General features: G+C 42.5%; 1 protein-coding gene and 1 pseudogene across 1 annotated transcript in view; one reads left to right on the top strand and one right to left on the bottom strand.

The window, feature by feature from the left end:
* Positions 1-18,180, bottom strand: part of CENPU (centromere protein U) — a 39,736-nt gene that overhangs the window by 10,104 nt on the left and 11,452 nt on the right. The window contains exons 6-10 of the mRNA XM_035700058.2: positions 15,812-15,917; positions 9,177-9,237; positions 8,457-8,693; positions 1,813-1,879; positions 644-752 (exon numbers count right to left, since the gene is read on the bottom strand). Of these exons, the coding sequence (XP_035555951.2) occupies positions 644-752; positions 1,813-1,879; positions 8,457-8,693; positions 9,177-9,237; positions 15,812-15,917 (580 nt within the window). The remainder of the gene's footprint in view (positions 1-643; positions 753-1,812; positions 1,880-8,456; positions 8,694-9,176; positions 9,238-15,811; positions 15,918-18,180) is intronic.
* LOC118351018 (dynein regulatory complex protein 8-like) lies at positions 5,470-6,645 on the top strand (annotated as a pseudogene).

Genomic DNA, 18,180 nt, shown 5'->3' with positions numbered 1-18,180 from the left:
CACCCCGGTGCCCCTAACCTTTACTATTTCTTATAAAAAAATTTTTAAGGTTAGACAAAGGCTGGAAATAAAAGGAAGGAAAAAGATATAAATTCTAGCAAATGCTAGCAAAAGAAATCTAGTGGCATAAAACTAGAATCAGATCAAATAGATTTTAAGACAAAAAAGCATTTTTAGGAATGGATAGGGTACCACAGGATAAAATGTTCAATCTACAAGACAGAGCAATTTTAAACATGATGTCCTAATAGAATAGTTTCTAAATATATATAGCATTAATTGGTAAAAAGAATCAGGAAAAATAATACTGATTCCACATAGATCCAATAGTTAGGTTCTCCACAGATTACGTGCTAGGCCATAAAGAAAGCCCCAAAATTACAAAAAATACCACTAGTCCATCAAATTTGATCATGACATATTTAAGATATAAGCTTAACACAAAAAAATAAATTAAAAAGTCACATATTTGGACATTCCAAAACATACTATTATATCATTCACAGGATTAAAGAAAACAATTATAATAGAAATATAAAAATATGTAACTAGATGATGAAAATACATCAAAAGCCTTGGGATGAGCAAAAGTTGTGCTTCAAGGAAAATTCATTGGGTGCATATATCACATCAAGAGACTTACTCATACTCTAGGATGGTTTTCTCAAATGCAGACAAAACAACATCTAATTCTGTGATGTCACTGGCTTTCTTTCCTTTCAGACACCAAATATGTACACAGTCGGAAATATCTAGAATATTAAAATAAGTCAATTTAATATACTGATTATATCTGGGCTCTAGACCCAGGGTTCTGAAAGTCGACAACAACAACTGTCCCACCAGATTGCCAAAAATACCTACGGTTGAAGAGGTACACGGGAGGGGACAGGACTCACTTCTCCCCATGCCAATGCAGTCTCACAAATCCCCGTCTATACTGTCACTAACTGCTGCCTCCTCGGTTCTCCCATTTCTACTGCAAGAGCCTGAAGTGCTGCTGACTCAGAACTACCCACCGCACCTTTACTTAACAGTCTGCTGCTACCCAACACTACTGGTAACAGAGCTCCTTGTTAATTGTATTTTCTTTATTTTAATCTATGTAGTAGGCCACTTCTAGAACACAAAGATCCCTCAGTGTGCTGATTCAGCCTCAGTAATGTGGATGAAACATGAAACATGCAATAAGACGGGGCTGTAGGATACTTAATGATATGGATATGATCCCACTTTGGATGAGAAGTTTCGGTAAAAGGATTGAAGGGTATATACCAAAAAGCAGGGTGGCTCTTTTTGGGTGACAGGACTGTAGGTGATTTTATCTTCCTTTCTACACTTTCCAAATTTTCTAAACATATAGGACTTATCTTTTAAAAGAAATGAAGCAAAGAGAGAAAATGGTTCATTTTCCTCCCATTTTTCAATAAGCTTTTATTTGTATCAATAAAAATGCAGAACAATGTGGGTGAATCTCAAAAAAGTTATGCCGAATGGGGAAAAAAAAAAAAAAACAACCTTTATACGAAAGGGTACAAACTGTGGTGTATGAAAAGTATACTGTGTAATTAAAAATTGAGGTGATAAAATCTAGGAGCATAAATATATATTGTAAGAATCTTTCACCTTTGTTGCAGGTTGAAAATTTTCACGACAGATGTTGGAAAAAATCAGTTACTACGAAGTCACATTTTTTTTAGCTTTTTAAAATACCACTTTTATATACTTACCATTTACTACTTTAACAACAACAAAACGTTTTTAAAATGAAATCCTTGAGTGCTCAGCAAAGTATAAAACATTATTCTGTACCTGAGTCTACGGCTTTACTTCTTGATTTCTTCCTTTTGCCACAAAATATCTCCTTTTTCTGAGTTTTCTACAAAAAAAAAAAAAAAAGAAAAGAAAAAAGGCAGCAAAGATGTTTAAGTCTTCCTTCTCTTAAAACAAGTATTTGACAACAGTATTATCAAACACTCTCAATTCTACCTATTACTTTCATTTAGTTCTAAAAGTTATTATGTATACCACTTAAAGTAATATAAAGAGACATTGAAAAAACTAAGCTGCCCCAAAATAAAAAAGTAAATGAACTTATAGTTGGCTTTTAATAATGATTGCCTTGGAGGAAGTTGAATTCTAATTAGTTAAGGTAATAATGTGTGGAATCAGTTTAATCTCTGCTCCAGGCTATGAAGAAGGAACAGCTTCTGAACAAGCTCCCCTGCCACAACCAACCACCAAAATGGGGTGGTCTAAGACACCAGGCATGCAGGGGAACCGAGAAGGGGAACCCCTAGGAATGCCTGATCCCCTGCCGCCCCCACGCCGGGGGACGCCTTTGCCAGAAGCATGGCCAGCTAAGTCCCAGCACAGCCGGGTACTCCTACTCCTGCTAGGGCAGTGGAAACCAGACGACAGCAACAGAAGCACTTGGAACAGGACTGCTTAGAAAAGAGCATCAGGGGCGCCTGGGTGGCTCAGTCAGTGAAGCATCTGCCTTTGACTCTGGTCATGATCGCAGGGTTCTGGGTCCAAGCCCAGCTTGAGGCTCTGCGCTCAGTGGGGAGCCTGCCCTCTCCCCATCCCCCTTGCCCCAGTTCATGCTCTCCTCCCACCCCTCTAATAAATAAATAAAATCTTTAAAAAAAGAGCATTAGGAGTGTAGGAAGTTCCTGGATCCTGCATTCATGCAGAATGAGCCTACATCAACTTCCTAGAAAGTGGCTAGTAGCATGAGATTAAGAATGTAAAGGGTAGGGGATCCCTGGGTGGCTCGGCAGTTTAGCGTTTGCCTTCGGCCCGGGGCGTGGTCCTGGAGTCCCGGGATGGATTCCCGCATCGGGCTCCCTGCATGGAGCCTGCTTCTCCCTCTGCCTTTCTCTCTCTCTCTCTCTCTGTGTGTGTCTCTCATGAATAAATAAATACAATCTTTAAAAAAAAGAATGTAAAGGGTAGGGGCACCTGGGTGGCTCAGCAGTTGAGCGTCTGCCTTTGGCTCAGGTCGTAATCCCAGGGTCCTGGGATCGAGTCCCACATCGGGCTCCTGCAGGGAGCCTGCTTCTCCCTCTGCCTATGTCTCTGCCTCTCTCTCTGGGCCTCTCATGAATAAATAAATAAAATCTTAAAAAAAAAAAAGAATGTGAAGGGTACTAGAAACAGAGAACACAATTGGAGGGGGTGGGGGAGGCAGAGGACCTCAAGCAGACTCTACCCAGCAGAGAGCCCAAAAGGGTCTTGATCTCACTATCACTACCCTGAGATCATAGCCTAAGCTGAAATTAAGAGTCAGACACCTAACCAACGGAGCCGCCCAGGCGCCTCCATTCACTGCAGATTTTAAATGGCAGATTGGTCAGTGAAATTGAAAACAAAGCAATAAAAATTTATCCAATCTGCAGATCAGAGAGAAAATGGGGAAAAAATAAAGATCAGAGTCACAAGAGCCTGTGTGACAATACCAAAGATCAAAAATATACATAAGAATTCTCAAAGAGTCAGAATGGCATAGAAAAATTAAATTTAAGAAAAAAACAACTGGAATTGTCCAAATTACAGATCCAAGAAGCTCAGTAAACCCTAAAGCAAGATAAAAACATACTTAAGTATACCATGTTTAAAATGCCAAAAAACAAAGATAAGCCAAAAATCTTGACAATAGCCAGAGAAAAGGGACAGAGTAAATATACATGAGAACAGTAAGTCTCACAGCCTTCTCGGAGAAACAACAGAGAACAGAAAACAACAGAAAGACATAATTAAAGAGCTGAGAGGAAAAATACGTCAACCCAATATTCTACACCCAGTGAATACATCTTTTAAAAATAGGGGTGAATAAACACACTTTTAGATAAAGAAAATTTGAGAGAATTTGTTGCCAGCAGACCTGCATTAAAAGATACTACAGGATAGTCTTTGGGCTGAAGAAAAAAGGTATCAGCAGGAAATTCAGATCTTTAGGAAGGAGAAAAGACAACGGGAAAAGAAAAATCAAATTAAAAGGGGGGGCACCTGGCTGGCTCACTTGGCAAAGCATGAGACTCTTGATCTCAGGCCCCATGTTGGGCGTGGAGCCTACTTAAAGAGAATACATTTTTAAAAATTGAGTGGGTAGGGTGCCTGGGTGGCTCAGTGGTTGAGCGTCTGCCTTCAGCTCAGGTCGTGATCTTGGGGCTCTGGGATCCAGTACTGCACTGGGCTCCCTGCAGGGAGCCTGATTCTCCCTCTGCCTGTGTCCCTGCCTCTCTCTGTGGGACTCTCATGAATAAATAAACAAAATCTTAAAAAAAAAAAAAAAAATGAGTGGGTAACAAAAACTATATTTTTCTTAAAAATTTTTTCAAAGATTTTATTTATTTGAGAGGGAGAGAGAGATCGCAAGTGAGAGCATGAGCAGGGAGGAGAAGCAGCAGCCAGCCTCCCCACTGAGCAAGAAGTCCGACGTGGGGCTCGATCCCAGGACCCTGGAATCATGACCTGAGCTGAAGGCAGATGCTTAACCAACTGAGGCACCCAAGTGCCCCTTTTCTCATAAATTCAAGGAAAAATGACAACCTTGTACGGTTAGGTTTACAATGTATGTAGAAGTAAAACATGCGACAAAAGTAGCACAGAGGGTGATGGACAGATAAACAGAATATATGGTTAAGTAATTAGATTTATGCAGTGGGAAGCAGTTAACTATCAGGAAGTAGCATGTATGAGATGGTAACATACTGACTGAGTAGACTTTGCCAACTGAGGTGCATACTTTTAACCCAGGAGCAACCACCCTTAAAAAACTAAGAGGCATAGCTAAGAAGCCAGTAAAGAAAAGAAAACAGAACACCAAAATATATTCAGTTAATCCAAAATTAGCAACAGAAGGGGAAAGTACGAAGGGCAGGTGGAAAACAATATAGAGGACTGTAGACTTGAACCTAATTTTTTTTAAAGATTTTATTTATCATTTGTCAGAGTAAGAGAGAGTACAAGCGGGGGGAGACACAGAGGAAGAGGGAGAAGCAAACCCCCCACTGAGCAGGGAGCCCAATGCTGGACTCCATCCTAGGACCCCAGGATCACAACCTGAGCCAAAGGCAGACACTTAACGACTGAGCAATGCCCTGACTTCAAGCTAATTATACTTAAAATTACATCAAAAGTCAATGGGCTTGTGGAGAGGCAAGAGAGGGGCAAAAGAGATGAACAAAAAACAAAGAGCAATATGGCAGGCTTAACCCTAACCACATCAGTAATTACCTCAAAAGTCAGTGAACGAAACATTCCAATTACAATGCAGAGACCGAGGATAACTATAAGCTACCCTACAAGAGACAGACTTTAAAGACAAAAAGCAAGAGCATCATGGATGAAAAACACATCCTTTGTGTACCCTCCTCAGCAAGAACAATTTGGCATCCATCCGCAGATAAAAGTGTCTACAGGAGCTGAGAGATCCGAGAAGTCTCAAAGGCGGTTTGTGAAGACTAGAGAAGGTGACAGCTACTTCGAGTGTTGAAGACAGGATCACAAAACTTCAAGGAACATGAAAAAAAAGAAATCAAGGAAAACTTGACACCCCAAAGGTCACCACAATAATAATCAAACCCAAAGCCACGGAGACCTGCAATTTACCCAATAAAGAATTCAAAATAGGCTCCGCAACAAGATGGCAGACGATAAAGAAAGGGAAGGCACAGAGTTAGTTGTAACAGAATTTCACAAAAAAATCAAAGACGCTTTTAAAGTGTTTGACCCTGAGGCGAATAATACAGTGGATGTGAGAGAGATCAGAACAATTATCAGGTCGCTAGCAAAGGAGAGCTGCATGACCTGACTGCAGAGGTGTTAGATCCATCCAAACGTGGATTTCTAACTAAGGAAGAATTCGTCAAGTATATGACTGAAGAAGGTGAGCCTTTTTCTCAGAAAGAAATGGAAGAAATGTTGTCCGATGCAATTGACCCAGAATCGAATTCCATTCGTTACAAGGACTACATAACCATGATGCTGGTAGACGACGGCTAGGTGCCCTGAAGACTTAATTTCTCATTGGAAGGATGACTGTAGAGATAGCCTGGCTTCGTTAGTTTTACATCTTATAATTCCTACATATGCTAACTAATACCTGGTGACAACTATTTCAAGATACTTTGTTTTTTAAAGATGAACATAAATTTATTTTGTACGTCTAGCCTTATAGAATGACAAGCGACTAGTTATTTTAAAGCCGATTCTTTAAAACATTTTAGCATTAAAAAAAAAAAGAATTCAAAATAGCTGTTTTAAGGAAACTCAATGTGAAAGGAGTTTGTCATAGGAAGACAATTTAACAAAATCAGAAAACAACACATGAGCAACATGGATGAGACTTGAAGGCATTATGTCAAGTAAGCCAGACAGAAAAAGACAAAGTACGATCCCACTTACACGTGGAATCTAAAAAGGCTGAACTCAGACAGTAAATGGTGGTTTCCAGGGGCTAAGGGGGCAGGGAAATGCAGAGGTGTTGGTCCAAAGATTCAGTTATGATGAGTAACCTCCGGGAATGGAACGTCCAGCAGAGCGATTAGAGTTAACAGCACCGTATTACATACCTGAAAGCTGCCAAGAGAGTGACCTTTAATGTTCTCACTGCAAAAGAGAAGTGGTAATTATGTGAAGTGATAGGGATATTAATTAATGCTCCTGTGATAATTATTTTGCAATATGGAACTGTATCAAATCAATGCCTAAAACTTACAACAATGTTACATATCTGTTGTATCTCAAAGCTGGGGGGAAAAAATCTACAGAAACAGGTCGTAAGAAAAAGGATGAAAAGAGATGTGCCATGGCAAGGAAGCGTAAGGAAGCTGCTGTGGTTATATTAACATCTGACGCCAGGTATTTCAAGACAAAGTATTATAAGAAATTACAAGGGAACATTTCATAGCAATAGAAGCCATTCATCAAGATCATGTAACTTTAAATAAATATGCAATTAAAAACACAGCTTTTGTACTTTAGGTAATAGTATTCTACCAAAGTTAATTTCCTGGGTTTTTTTTTAATAGTTTAAGATTTCATTTAAGAGAGAGATAGAGAGAACGAGCAGGACAAGGGGCAGAGGGAGCAGCAGACTCCCCACTGCGAAAGGAGCCCAACAAGGGGCTCGAGCCCCGGCCCCGGAGGGTCAGGACCTGAGCTCAAGGCAGACACTTAACCGACTGAGCCACCCAGGCGCCCCTAATTTCCTGGTTTTAATCACTGTGCTTTGGTAATGTAAAAAGTAGGAATTAGATGAAGGTGGATAAAGAACATGTGGGAACTTCCTCAACTATTTTTGTAACTCTTAAGTCTAAAATTAAGAAAAAAAAAAAAAAAGAACAAAGCTATAAAATTCATGATGCAAAACTCAAACTAAAGAGAATTCACAAAGTTGGGATATTAAAAACCACCCGGGGCACTGAGGTGGCACAGTTGGTTAAGGACCTGCCTCCGGCTCAGGTCATGATCCCCGGGTCCTGCGATCGAAGCCCACGTCAGGCTCCCTGCTCAGCGGGGTGGCTGGCAGCTTCTCCTGCTCCTCTCTCTCTACCCTTCCCTCCTTCTGCTCGTGCTCTAATATAAATAAAATTTTAAAAAACCCAAAAATCTAAACACTCTTGCTTTGTGATCAAGTAGACTATTCCCCCAGCATAAAAAGACCAAAGGGAGACATAGTATCTGAACATGTTGTCAGTCAACTGGACCTGAGAGGACATTCCCAGGAGACCTCAAGAGCTGCAAATTCAAGTTCACGTGGGCTGTCCACCAAGACAAAGAAAAGGTAAAATGTGGATAACCTGCTTCTGAGTAGAAAGAAGAGTCCACATTTGTTGACATGGGCAGAAGGAAACTCTGGGAGAACACGTAAAAGCCTAGTTAGAAAGTCACCTGTGTGTGTATTCACTGCGTGAGGAAGATGGAAAGTGGAACATGATGTAGCAGGAACACATTAAACTTAAAGTTTTCTTCGAACATGAGAACGAACTATTCAAAGCATTAAACTAAATGAATAAAATGACGTATTAAGAGCTTGACCAAAAGATCATAAATGCCAAGAATTTAAAGCAGAGCACTTATGACCCAGAACAATCTTATCTTAGCTATTCTTTTCCCTAATGATCAAGAGTTTATACTAAGATTTAGCTAGAAAGAAATTCATGAAAAGTTAAAAGTTTTCACTTAAGCACTTAACTTAAGCACTTAAAAGTTTTCTGAATTGCAACCGCTCACGAGCAAGAGATGAACTACACTACGCACACTCATGAGTGAGCGGCAAGCTCCCATTCAGATGGTGGCCTAGAACATGAGCACCCAGCCTGGCCCCACTGGGGGTGAGCAAAGTGCAGGTGAGGCGCTGAGGAGCCTAGGCCAAGGACAGGGTGGCTCTTTCCAGGTGATGGAATCGTAGGTGATTTCCTCCCAGGGGACAGCAGACCCTCTCTTACCAACTGACTCGGATCTGTCCCTTTTTCAACAACGGACTTGGCGCTCAGGGGTCCTATGTTTTCAGGAGTGACCGACTCGGCTGGTTCCTCTGGAAGCTCTGAAGGCCTACACGGTGCATCTGGAACAGGTTCCTGTTGTCGGGTCCTTATTTTCTCTGCTGGTTTAACTTTCCTTCTTATGACAGCTTCTTCGGTGCTTTCAGATTCATCGCTAATGGGCTTGGCTTTTCTTCTTGGCTGTGGCAAGGTTAGCAGCATGATTGGGTCGGAAAATGCAAGTGCTTGTTACCACCTCTACTGTGATAGTGGAGAGCCTAGCAGAGTGTGAATTTCTTGTTTCCCACCTTCCAGCTTGAACGTAATAGGAAGGGGGCAACGAGATGAGCGGGGTGCGGGGTAACGCAGACCCAAGAGCTCCAGATGTTAAACACAACAACAACAACAAAAAGAGTTCCAGATAAACGCTCCCCTCAGCCCGCTCTGCCTTTGTCGATCATGGTCTAAACAGATGACACGAACGCTATAAAAATCTCTCGACAGAGAGATTTAAGGACTTAAGATATGAATATATATTTCCCTTTATATGATAAAACTATCTTCTAAAATGTCATATTCTTTCTCAATGTAAAATATGGTTACAGCGCATTTTCTCTACTTGCATCCATTTGAAATAGGAAAAGAAATATGTTGCACGATAGGAGAGAGAACACTCCTACATACCTTTTTTGCACTCACTTCTATAGACACGTTTTCACCTTCTTCCACTTCGTAAGTGTGGGACCTGGACCAAAGAACAAACCATCAGGGTCTTGCTCTTATTTCATTGCTTTCACGGGTCTCGTAGAAGTTGCTCATCCACTATTAACACAAGCTCGATTTAATGAGGAGATTTCTCACTGGTCCAGGGCGGGCCTGCCTCCTTCCCAGGTTTAGGGGTCATGTCCCACCTTCCTGGACCCAGGCCGCACCAGGTTATTCTTGGGGGGCAAGCAGGCGTCCCATTCCTGCACCCCCTTGTGGTCACGCCCGGAACTGCGCCCTCCCCGAGTTACCAGGCCCAGGTACACAGGTACACACAGGCCATCATTTCAACTAAACGCTCATCTCCAGACACTAGGCCCATCATTAGGAGATATAAAAGGGAAGACTTTCTTTTTCCTTCGAAAAGGAAAAAACAAAAAAACCTTCCAATGAGAGCTCATTTTTTCATTCAATTCAACATTCACCTAACAGCAACTTCAAAATGCAAAGTACAGTGAATAAAATTACTTTAAAAAATGAGGCACCAGGGATTCCTGGGTGGCTCAGCGGTTTAGCGGCTGCCTTCAGCCCAGAGCGTGATCCTGAAGTCCCGGGATCGAGTCCTGCATCAGGCTCCCTGCATGGAGCCTGCTTCTCCCTCTGCCTGTGTCTCTGCCTCTCTCTCTCTGTCTCTCTCATCAATCAATCAATAAAATCTTAAAAAAAAAAGAATGAGGCACCTTCCTTTAGGTTCAGTGTCTAGTAGGAAGGCTGAAGAGTGGACAGGGCCTGGCCATTGCTGCCCACCCAGGGCTCCAGGACCCAGCGCGCTCTGCTGCGCAGCTGCCCGTGGGTCGGCCCCACCACACTCTGAGGCCATCTCTGCCCTGTCCTGACTCTTGCACCTTCAACTTTCATGGAAATATCTACTAATAAGCCTCTTCCATTCTAATTCTGCCTCAGTGTACTTATGGGGACTGGCACAGGCTTTCTCCACCACGCACCCAGATCACGGGGAGCCCGTGGAAGGTGGCAGGCATAGTAGAGAGAGCAGACCAGCAGTTTGGGAAGATCGGCCTGGGGGGCGGGGGGGTGCATGGGCCAGTGGGAGAGAGCCATCCGGGAGACAAGGGCCAGCAGGTGGGTGCTGCTGCAGCAATCCTGGTGGGAGGAGCAGGGCCTGGGCCATGGCAGGGGTATGGAGAGAAAAACGTGGACTCTCTGGGTCGCCAAAGGCCGACAAATCAGACTGGACTGAGAACAGACCAGGAACGCCTCCCAGGTGACAGCAGGACCCCTAAGCTAAGGACACCACAGGAGCTTGCTGACACCGGGTGAGACAGAAAAGGATGCAGCTTGGTTTTGCCGAATCCAGGCTGCCCCTGGGCATCTGGGGGCCTAAGGCCAGTCTGCAGGATACGGGCCCCAAAGAAAGGCTGGGCAAGACCACCAGCCTCGGGGGGGGCAGTGCCATCTGGGTAAGGCCAGGAGAGCAGTACCGGGGGCGGGGGGCGAGGAGAGCTGCAGGACCGGGCATGTCAAGAGGCTGAGAGGCGAAGAGCAAAGACCCAGAGGTCCCTGGGGAGGAGCTGGGGCCTAGATGCTGGAGCCTCCCTGAGTCCTGGGATCGTCTCTCCCCAGTGCAGCCTCTACACCCACATACAGACCCGAGCTTACCCAAATAATGTCTCTTATTTGGGCTTCTCACGCCCTCAAACCCAAGATGGCCAAGAACGTCCACGTGGTTAAATATGATGCACACCCCGCCCTTCCCTCACTAGCATCGGACCCTCCTGCCCACCCCCCAGCGCACAGGCACACGCACTCCCTCTGCTGCACACGGGCCTAGCTTCCTCCCTGCACCCCGAGCTCCCTTTCTCCTCTCCTTTGCAAGCTCCTACCTCCTCCCGCACAGGTGGGTCTGCAAGCGGTGCCCCTGCCCCTGTCCGGGCCTTGCTGTTCCCAGGCTGCAGCCTCCCCGGGAGCTCTCCCAGTGCCCCCGGCGCCCTACCACCGAGAGCCAAACTTCAGCCTGAACTCCAGCTCAGGCCTCTCCCTTGGGGCTCCTGACCCAAGTACATGACCCTGGACTCTGACATCTCTGCACCATGCTTGCCATCGCCTCACGATGACCAGGGTTACTCAGTCTTCTAGCAACCCCAGCTTGGTCCGAGGCAGGATCACTGACCCTCACATACAGACCGCAGCTCCTCCCCAGCCTCCTGGAGCCAACCCCCATCACTACGCCCACTGATTAACGTCCTATTTCTTAAACTCCTTTGCTTTTCCCTCTCAGTCACAATCACCCTCGTCCTCCCGGCCCTAGGCTACTGAAACAGCCTCCAAACTGGTCTTCTCCAGCCCACCCCTGCCTCTCTCAAATCCATTTTCCACACAGCAGTCAGAGGGATAGTTTTTAAATGCAGACCAGGCCACACCACTCTTGCTTAAAATTCTCTAACTGTGGAGCTTAATGACAAAACTCCTTACTAGGTATAAAAGATGGGGTTAGGTGTGGCTACAGATAGTAGAAGACACACCTCCCAAATGGTTTAAACAAGACACTTTATTTCCCTCTTGATAAAACTTGAGAGATAATTCATGGAAATCTGCACAATCCCACCACGACCAGGGACCCAGATTGCATCCATCTTACTGCTCCACTTTCTCAGGACACCGCCTCATGGTCCACACTGGCTGCTCAAGCTTCCACTGTCACACCCCATTCCCACCATAAGGAAGAAGGAAGGAGCAAAGAATCTTCCCGATGAAGACACTTAGAGAAGCTGCAGATGCTTCTTTGGCCATGATGTAAAGACACTTTAGCTGCAGGAGAAACCAGGAGGTGCTTTCTTCATTCTGAGACAGCCACGGGCTCAGCTAAAACTGAACACCCTATCACTAAGAAGGGGAACACCCTGGGGCAGGCAGCTAGCAGTCTCTACCAATCATGACAAAGGATAACCACCTTGCAGTGTGCTCCCCTCTTCAGTCTATTTACTGAGTCATCCCACAGACTCCTTCCAGTCCCACGGACTCCCTCTGTCCCTCCCATCGCAGTTCCCCTCTGCCTGCCATTCATCTGCACAGAATGTTCGTTCCTCACTTCATTCCACCAACCTAATTCCCATCACAGTGTCACACCCTTTCCCACGAGGTTCATCAAGGATTCTTCATTAATATCTACAGCTCCATAAGCTTCAGGAGGAAAAGGATTATGTCCATTCTCAGTTATTATTGTACATCCATCCAAAGCCTAACACAGTGCCTGGTATGTAGTTGGTGCTCAACAAATGCTGAGAAATACAAATACTAGAAAGCTACCATTTGAAAGGTTACTGTGTGCCAAACCAGTTTTAGTTTTAAGAACTTAAGATCAATTTATCTTAAAAGAATCATATAATACAGACTATATTATTATTTCACTTTCCAGATGAAGGAATTTGGAAGTGAAAGGTCTTGCCCAAGGTCAAATACTTTAGAAGTGGCATAGCAAGGATATGAACCAGCACAACACACACTAGGTTGTGGGCCAGTCACCTTAACCATGGCACTACACTTACGCTGCAAGAATGAATTCAAACATTCATTGAACACCTACCAGGTGCCAAGTGGTGTTCTAGGCAAATGAAGTATCTAAAATAGGCAAATTCATAGAATCGTGTTCTTTTTAAACTATTCCAAAAAAACAGAAATGGAAGGAAAACTTTCAAATTCATTCTTTGAGGCCAGCACGACCCTAATATAATACCAGAGCCAGATAAAGACACTACAAAAAAAGAAAACTACAGGCCGATATTACTGATGAAAATCCTCAACAAAGTACTGCAAACTGAATCCAATAGCACATTAAAAAAAAAAAAATCATTCACCACAATCAAGTGGGATGCATGCCTGGGTTCCAAGGGTGATTCAGTATCTGCAAATCAATCAAGGTGATACCTCATGTCAATAAGAGAAAGGAAAAGAACCACGTGATCATTTCAATAGATGCAGAAAAAGCATTTGACAAAGTACAACATCCAGTCATGATAAAAACCCTCAACAAACTGGGTTTAGAGGGAATATAGCTCAACATAACAAAGGCCATATATGAAAAACTCACAGCTAACATGGTCCTTAATGGGGAAACACTGAGAGCTTCTGCCCTAAAATCAGAAACAAGAAAAGGATGTCCATTCTCACAGCTTTCATTTAACACAGTACTGGAAGTCCGAGCCACAGCAATCAGACAAGAAGAAACAAAGAAATCCAAATTGGTAAGGAAGAAGTAAAGCTTTCACCATTTGCAGATGACATGATACTATATTTAGAAAACCTTAAAGACTCCACCAAAAAACTGCTAGAACTGATAAATTCAATAAAGTCACGGGATACAAAGTCAAGGTACAGCAATCTGTTGCATTTCTATATACCAAGAATGAAGCAGCAGAAAGAGAAATTAAGGAATCAATTCTGTTTACAGTTGCACCAAAAATAATAAGATACCTAGGAATAAACCTAACCAAAGAAGTGGAAGACCTGTGCTCTAAAAACTATAAAACACTGATGAAAGAAATTGAAGATGAATGGAAAAGCATTCCAAGCTCATTGATTGGAAGAACACATATTGTTAAAATGTCTACACTACCCAGAGCAATCTACATATTTAATGCAGCCCCAATCAAAATACCAAGAGCAGTTTTCATAGAACTAGAAAAGGCAATCTTAAAATTTGTACGAACCCCAAAGACCTTGAATAGTCAAAGCAATCTCGAAAAAGGAAAGCAAAGCTAGAAACATCACAATTCCGGGCTTCAAGTTCTAGAACAAAGCTGCAGTCATCTAAACAGTATGGTACTGGCACAAAAACGAACACACAGCTCCAAAGAACAGAACAGAAAACCCAGAAATAAACCCATAATTATATGATCAATTAATTTTTGACAAACCAGGAAAGAATATCCAATGGGAAAAGGATAGTCTCCTCAACAAATGGTGTTGGAAAAACCGGACAGCTAACATGCAAAAGAATGAAACTGGACCATTTTCTAACACCATACACCAAAATGAATTCAAAATGGATGAAAGACCTAAATGAGACCTGAAGCCATCAAAATTCTAAAGAACAACACAGGGAGTAACTTCTTTAACAGTGGCCATACCAACTTCTTACTAGGTACATCTCCTGTGGCAAGGGAAACAAAAGCAAAAATAAACTATTGGGACTTTATCAAGATGAAAAGCTTCTGCACAGCAAAGGAAACAAATCAACAAAATTAAAAGTCAACCTTTGGAATGGGAGAAGATATTTGCAAATGACATATATGATAAAGGGTTAATATCTAAAACATATAAAGAACTTAGGAGGCGTGCCTGGGTGGTTCAGTTGGTTAATTGTCTGCCTTCGGCTTGGGTCATAATCCCAGGGTCCTGGGACCAAGCCCCACATCAAACTCCCTGCTCAGCGGGGAGCTGGCTTTTCCCTCTCCCTCTCCCCTTGCTCGTGTTAACAAATAAAACCTTTAAAAAACATTTATTTCTTAAATTAAAAAAAAAAGAACTTATAAAACTCAACACCCAAAAGCCAAATGATCCAATTAAAAAATGGGGAGAAGACTCGAATAGACATTTCAAGTGCATATATATTTAAGTGTATACACGTAAACATTTCATGTGTGTACATAAATAAATATATGTGTATATATATAAATATATATATACACACACACACACAAACACAACAGAATGTTAGCCATCGAAAGGAATGGAAACTTGCCATTTGCAATGACATGGATGGAGCTAGAGAGTATTATGCTAAGTGAAGTCAGTTAGAGAAAGACAAATACCATATGATTCTGTTCATATTTGGAATTTAAGAAACAAAACAAAGGAGCAAAGAAAAAAAAAAGAGCAAGAGGCAAACCAAGAAACACTCCCAAATACACAGAACAAACTGACGGTCACCAGAGAGGAGGGCAGTGCCAGGATGGACGAAGTAGGTGGTGGGATTACATAGTGCACTTGTGAAGAGAACCCGAACCCGGTGACTGCAATTAACATAAAAACTTAAAAAACAAAAGCTTCTCCCTCCTTCCCTAACTCAAAGCTAAACCACCTTCACAGGCATGTTTCCGAGAATAATCAGTTGTCAATTAAAATTACTACAGGGCTTTTTAGACTAAATTGGACTTTTATAATTGAGGTATAATTGACATGTTAGTCTCAAGTGTACAACATAATGCTCTGTTACCTGTATATACTCCAAATGATCTCCACAAGAAATCTTTAACATCACCAGACGGAGCTACAAAATTTGTTTTTCTTGTGACGAGAACTGTTAAGATCTACTCTCTTAGCAACTTTCAACACACAACACAGTACAAACTACAGTCATCCTGCTGTAATTACATCCTCAGGACTGTTTTTTCCCTAGAAACTCATACCTATAAATAGTTATTATACATAATGTTAATTTTTGAAAACAAGTTTTTCTGTACAGTTCTCTGGAGGAAAAAAACCTAAGTTGGCTCCAAAGATCTTTAAAAAGCTTTAGTTTTATAAGCTTATATTTAAAAAGCTTCTCAGAAATCCAACTGGCCACCAATAAGTGACAGCTTAAAATATAACCATACCTTTTCTTTGCTTCTTTTCCTTGAGGATTCAAAGGGCTGGATGACCCGCAGTGTCTGGAGAATTCTTCTTCATCAGCGTAGATAGCAGTGCTGTGTAAAGGAGGATCTACGAAAGATTTTTTTTTTTTTTTTTTTTAAGTACAACTTTAAAAGCTGGCAGCTTGGGCAGTATTTACATTTGTTCCTTTTCAATGGCAATCTCAGTTTTAATTACTTTCTTTTTTGTTTAATGTTTTATTTACTCATGATAGACACAGAAAGAGAGAGAGAGAGGCAGAGACATAGGATGAGGGAGAAGCAGGCTCCACGCAGGGAGCCCGACGTGGGATTCGATCCTGGGACTCCAGGATCGCGCCCTGGGCCAAAGGCAGGCACTAAACCGCCAAGCCCACCCAGGGATCCCCTCGGTTTTAATTTCTAACGATTACAGAGGCTACTTACCTCCCAAATGTTTTTGAGCTCGCAATGAGAAATTTATACCGTTTCACTAGTAAATACGTGAACATTTAACAGTTATGACCTGTATTACTGTACTTATGTACTATATGGAAATTTTTTTAATGAGCTAAAAGAAATCTAAATAGGGAGGCTGACATTCTCTGTCTCCACCTGATGGAGCATCACGGCTCTCCTTAAGAGACCACTGCTGGGAAAGACACAGACAGGACTCAGGATAAAGAACACTCTTGTACCTGCTCAGGTCAAAAGGGACCTCAGCACCCCAGGGCCAGGGCCAGCTGCCCGCATGCTGGGAGAGCTTAGGGGAGGGAGGGGGCAGCCAGGAAACTGCTGTTCCTGGGGCCAAGCTCCCATTTGTTCAGGCTCAAATTTTAGCATGGCGTGTAGATTTAAAACACATGTGTGCAAATAACAGCTGCTTAAGCAATGAACCTATCAATGCCTGATTTTTAAGCTAATGGCTCTGCGGTGCCCTCAACTAGGCAAAGGAATTTATTTACTACTGCAAACAACAAAGAATAAAAGAGAAAGAAACCAATCCTGAACCTCCATGTGTAACCAGTCATCCAAACCAGACTCTCATATAAAGAGAGAACCCAATTTTATTTAAGATTTGATCTATTCATTCATGAGAGACAGAGAGCAGCAGGCTCCTCTCAGGGCACCCAAAGTGAGACTTGATCCTTGGACCTGGGATCACATACCCTGAGCCAAAAGCAGACACTCAACCGCTGAGCTACCCAGGCATCCCGAGAACCCAATTTTAATAAGATATATAATCCAACTTAAAAATAGATACATGATCTGAATAGATAGCTCCTAAAAGATATATAAATGGCCCATAAGCACACAAAAGGATGTTCGACATCATTAGCCACTGGGGAAATACAATTCAAAACCACAATGAAGTACCATTTCACATTCATTGGGCTGGCTATCATAAAAAAAAAAAAAAAAAAAAAAAAAAAAAAAAAAACAACAACAACAACAACAACAACAAAAACAGGAAAACGAAGTGAGGATGTGGGAAAACTGGAACCCATGTGTATTGCTAATGGAAACGTCACACAAATGTTGCAGCCTCTGTGGGAAATGGCATGGCAAGGCCTCAAAAAAGTGCACATATGATCCAACAACTCTACTTCTGTATATGGACCCCGAAGAAGTGAAAGCAGGGACTCAGATGTTGGTGTGCCCGTGTTTACGGCAGCATTACTCACCATCATCAAAAGGTAGAAGCAGTGTCCATTGACACATAAACAGATATACACAGAGGATGGAATATTATTCACTTTTCAAAAGTAAATTCAGACACTTGCTACAACAAGGATAGACTTTAGAGACATACTGCTAAGTGATAAAAAAAAAGACACGACTAGAAAAATACTGGAGGGATCCTCTCATATAAGTATCTCACTAGAGTAGTTAAGGTTCTAGAAAAAGTTGAGCTGTGGGGTGTGAAGAACAAAGAGCTATTGTCTAACGGGCAAAGACTCTCAGTTGGGGGGAAATGGGAAGGTTGTGGATGTGGGTGGTGAGGGCAGCTGCATGACAGCGTGAATGTACTGATACCACAGAACTATACTTTTAAAAATGGTCAAAATGGTTAATTTTATGATTATGTATATGTTATCACACAAACACAATTGCGAATCCACTTCACACTCATGGCCAGAATCAAAAAGTCAGGTGATTACAAGAGCTGACCAAGCTGCGAGGAATCAGGAACCTCATGCATTGCTGGGTGGGGGGTGGTTCACTCACACTGGCCCCAAAGTGGAAACAACCCAAGTAGACATCAACTGATGAATGGAGAACAAAATGAGGTATATTCAACAACAGATTATTGAGCTAAAACATTTTCAGGAGGGGTGCCTGGGTGGCTCAGGGTACGATCCCAGAGTCTTGGG

This window comes from Canis lupus, chromosome 16 (genome assembly GCF_003254725.2).
Source record: "Canis lupus dingo isolate Sandy chromosome 16, ASM325472v2, whole genome shotgun sequence".
Taxonomy (NCBI): Eukaryota; Metazoa; Chordata; class Mammalia; order Carnivora; family Canidae; genus Canis; species Canis lupus.
This window is presented reverse-complemented; position numbering and strand designations above follow the sequence as displayed.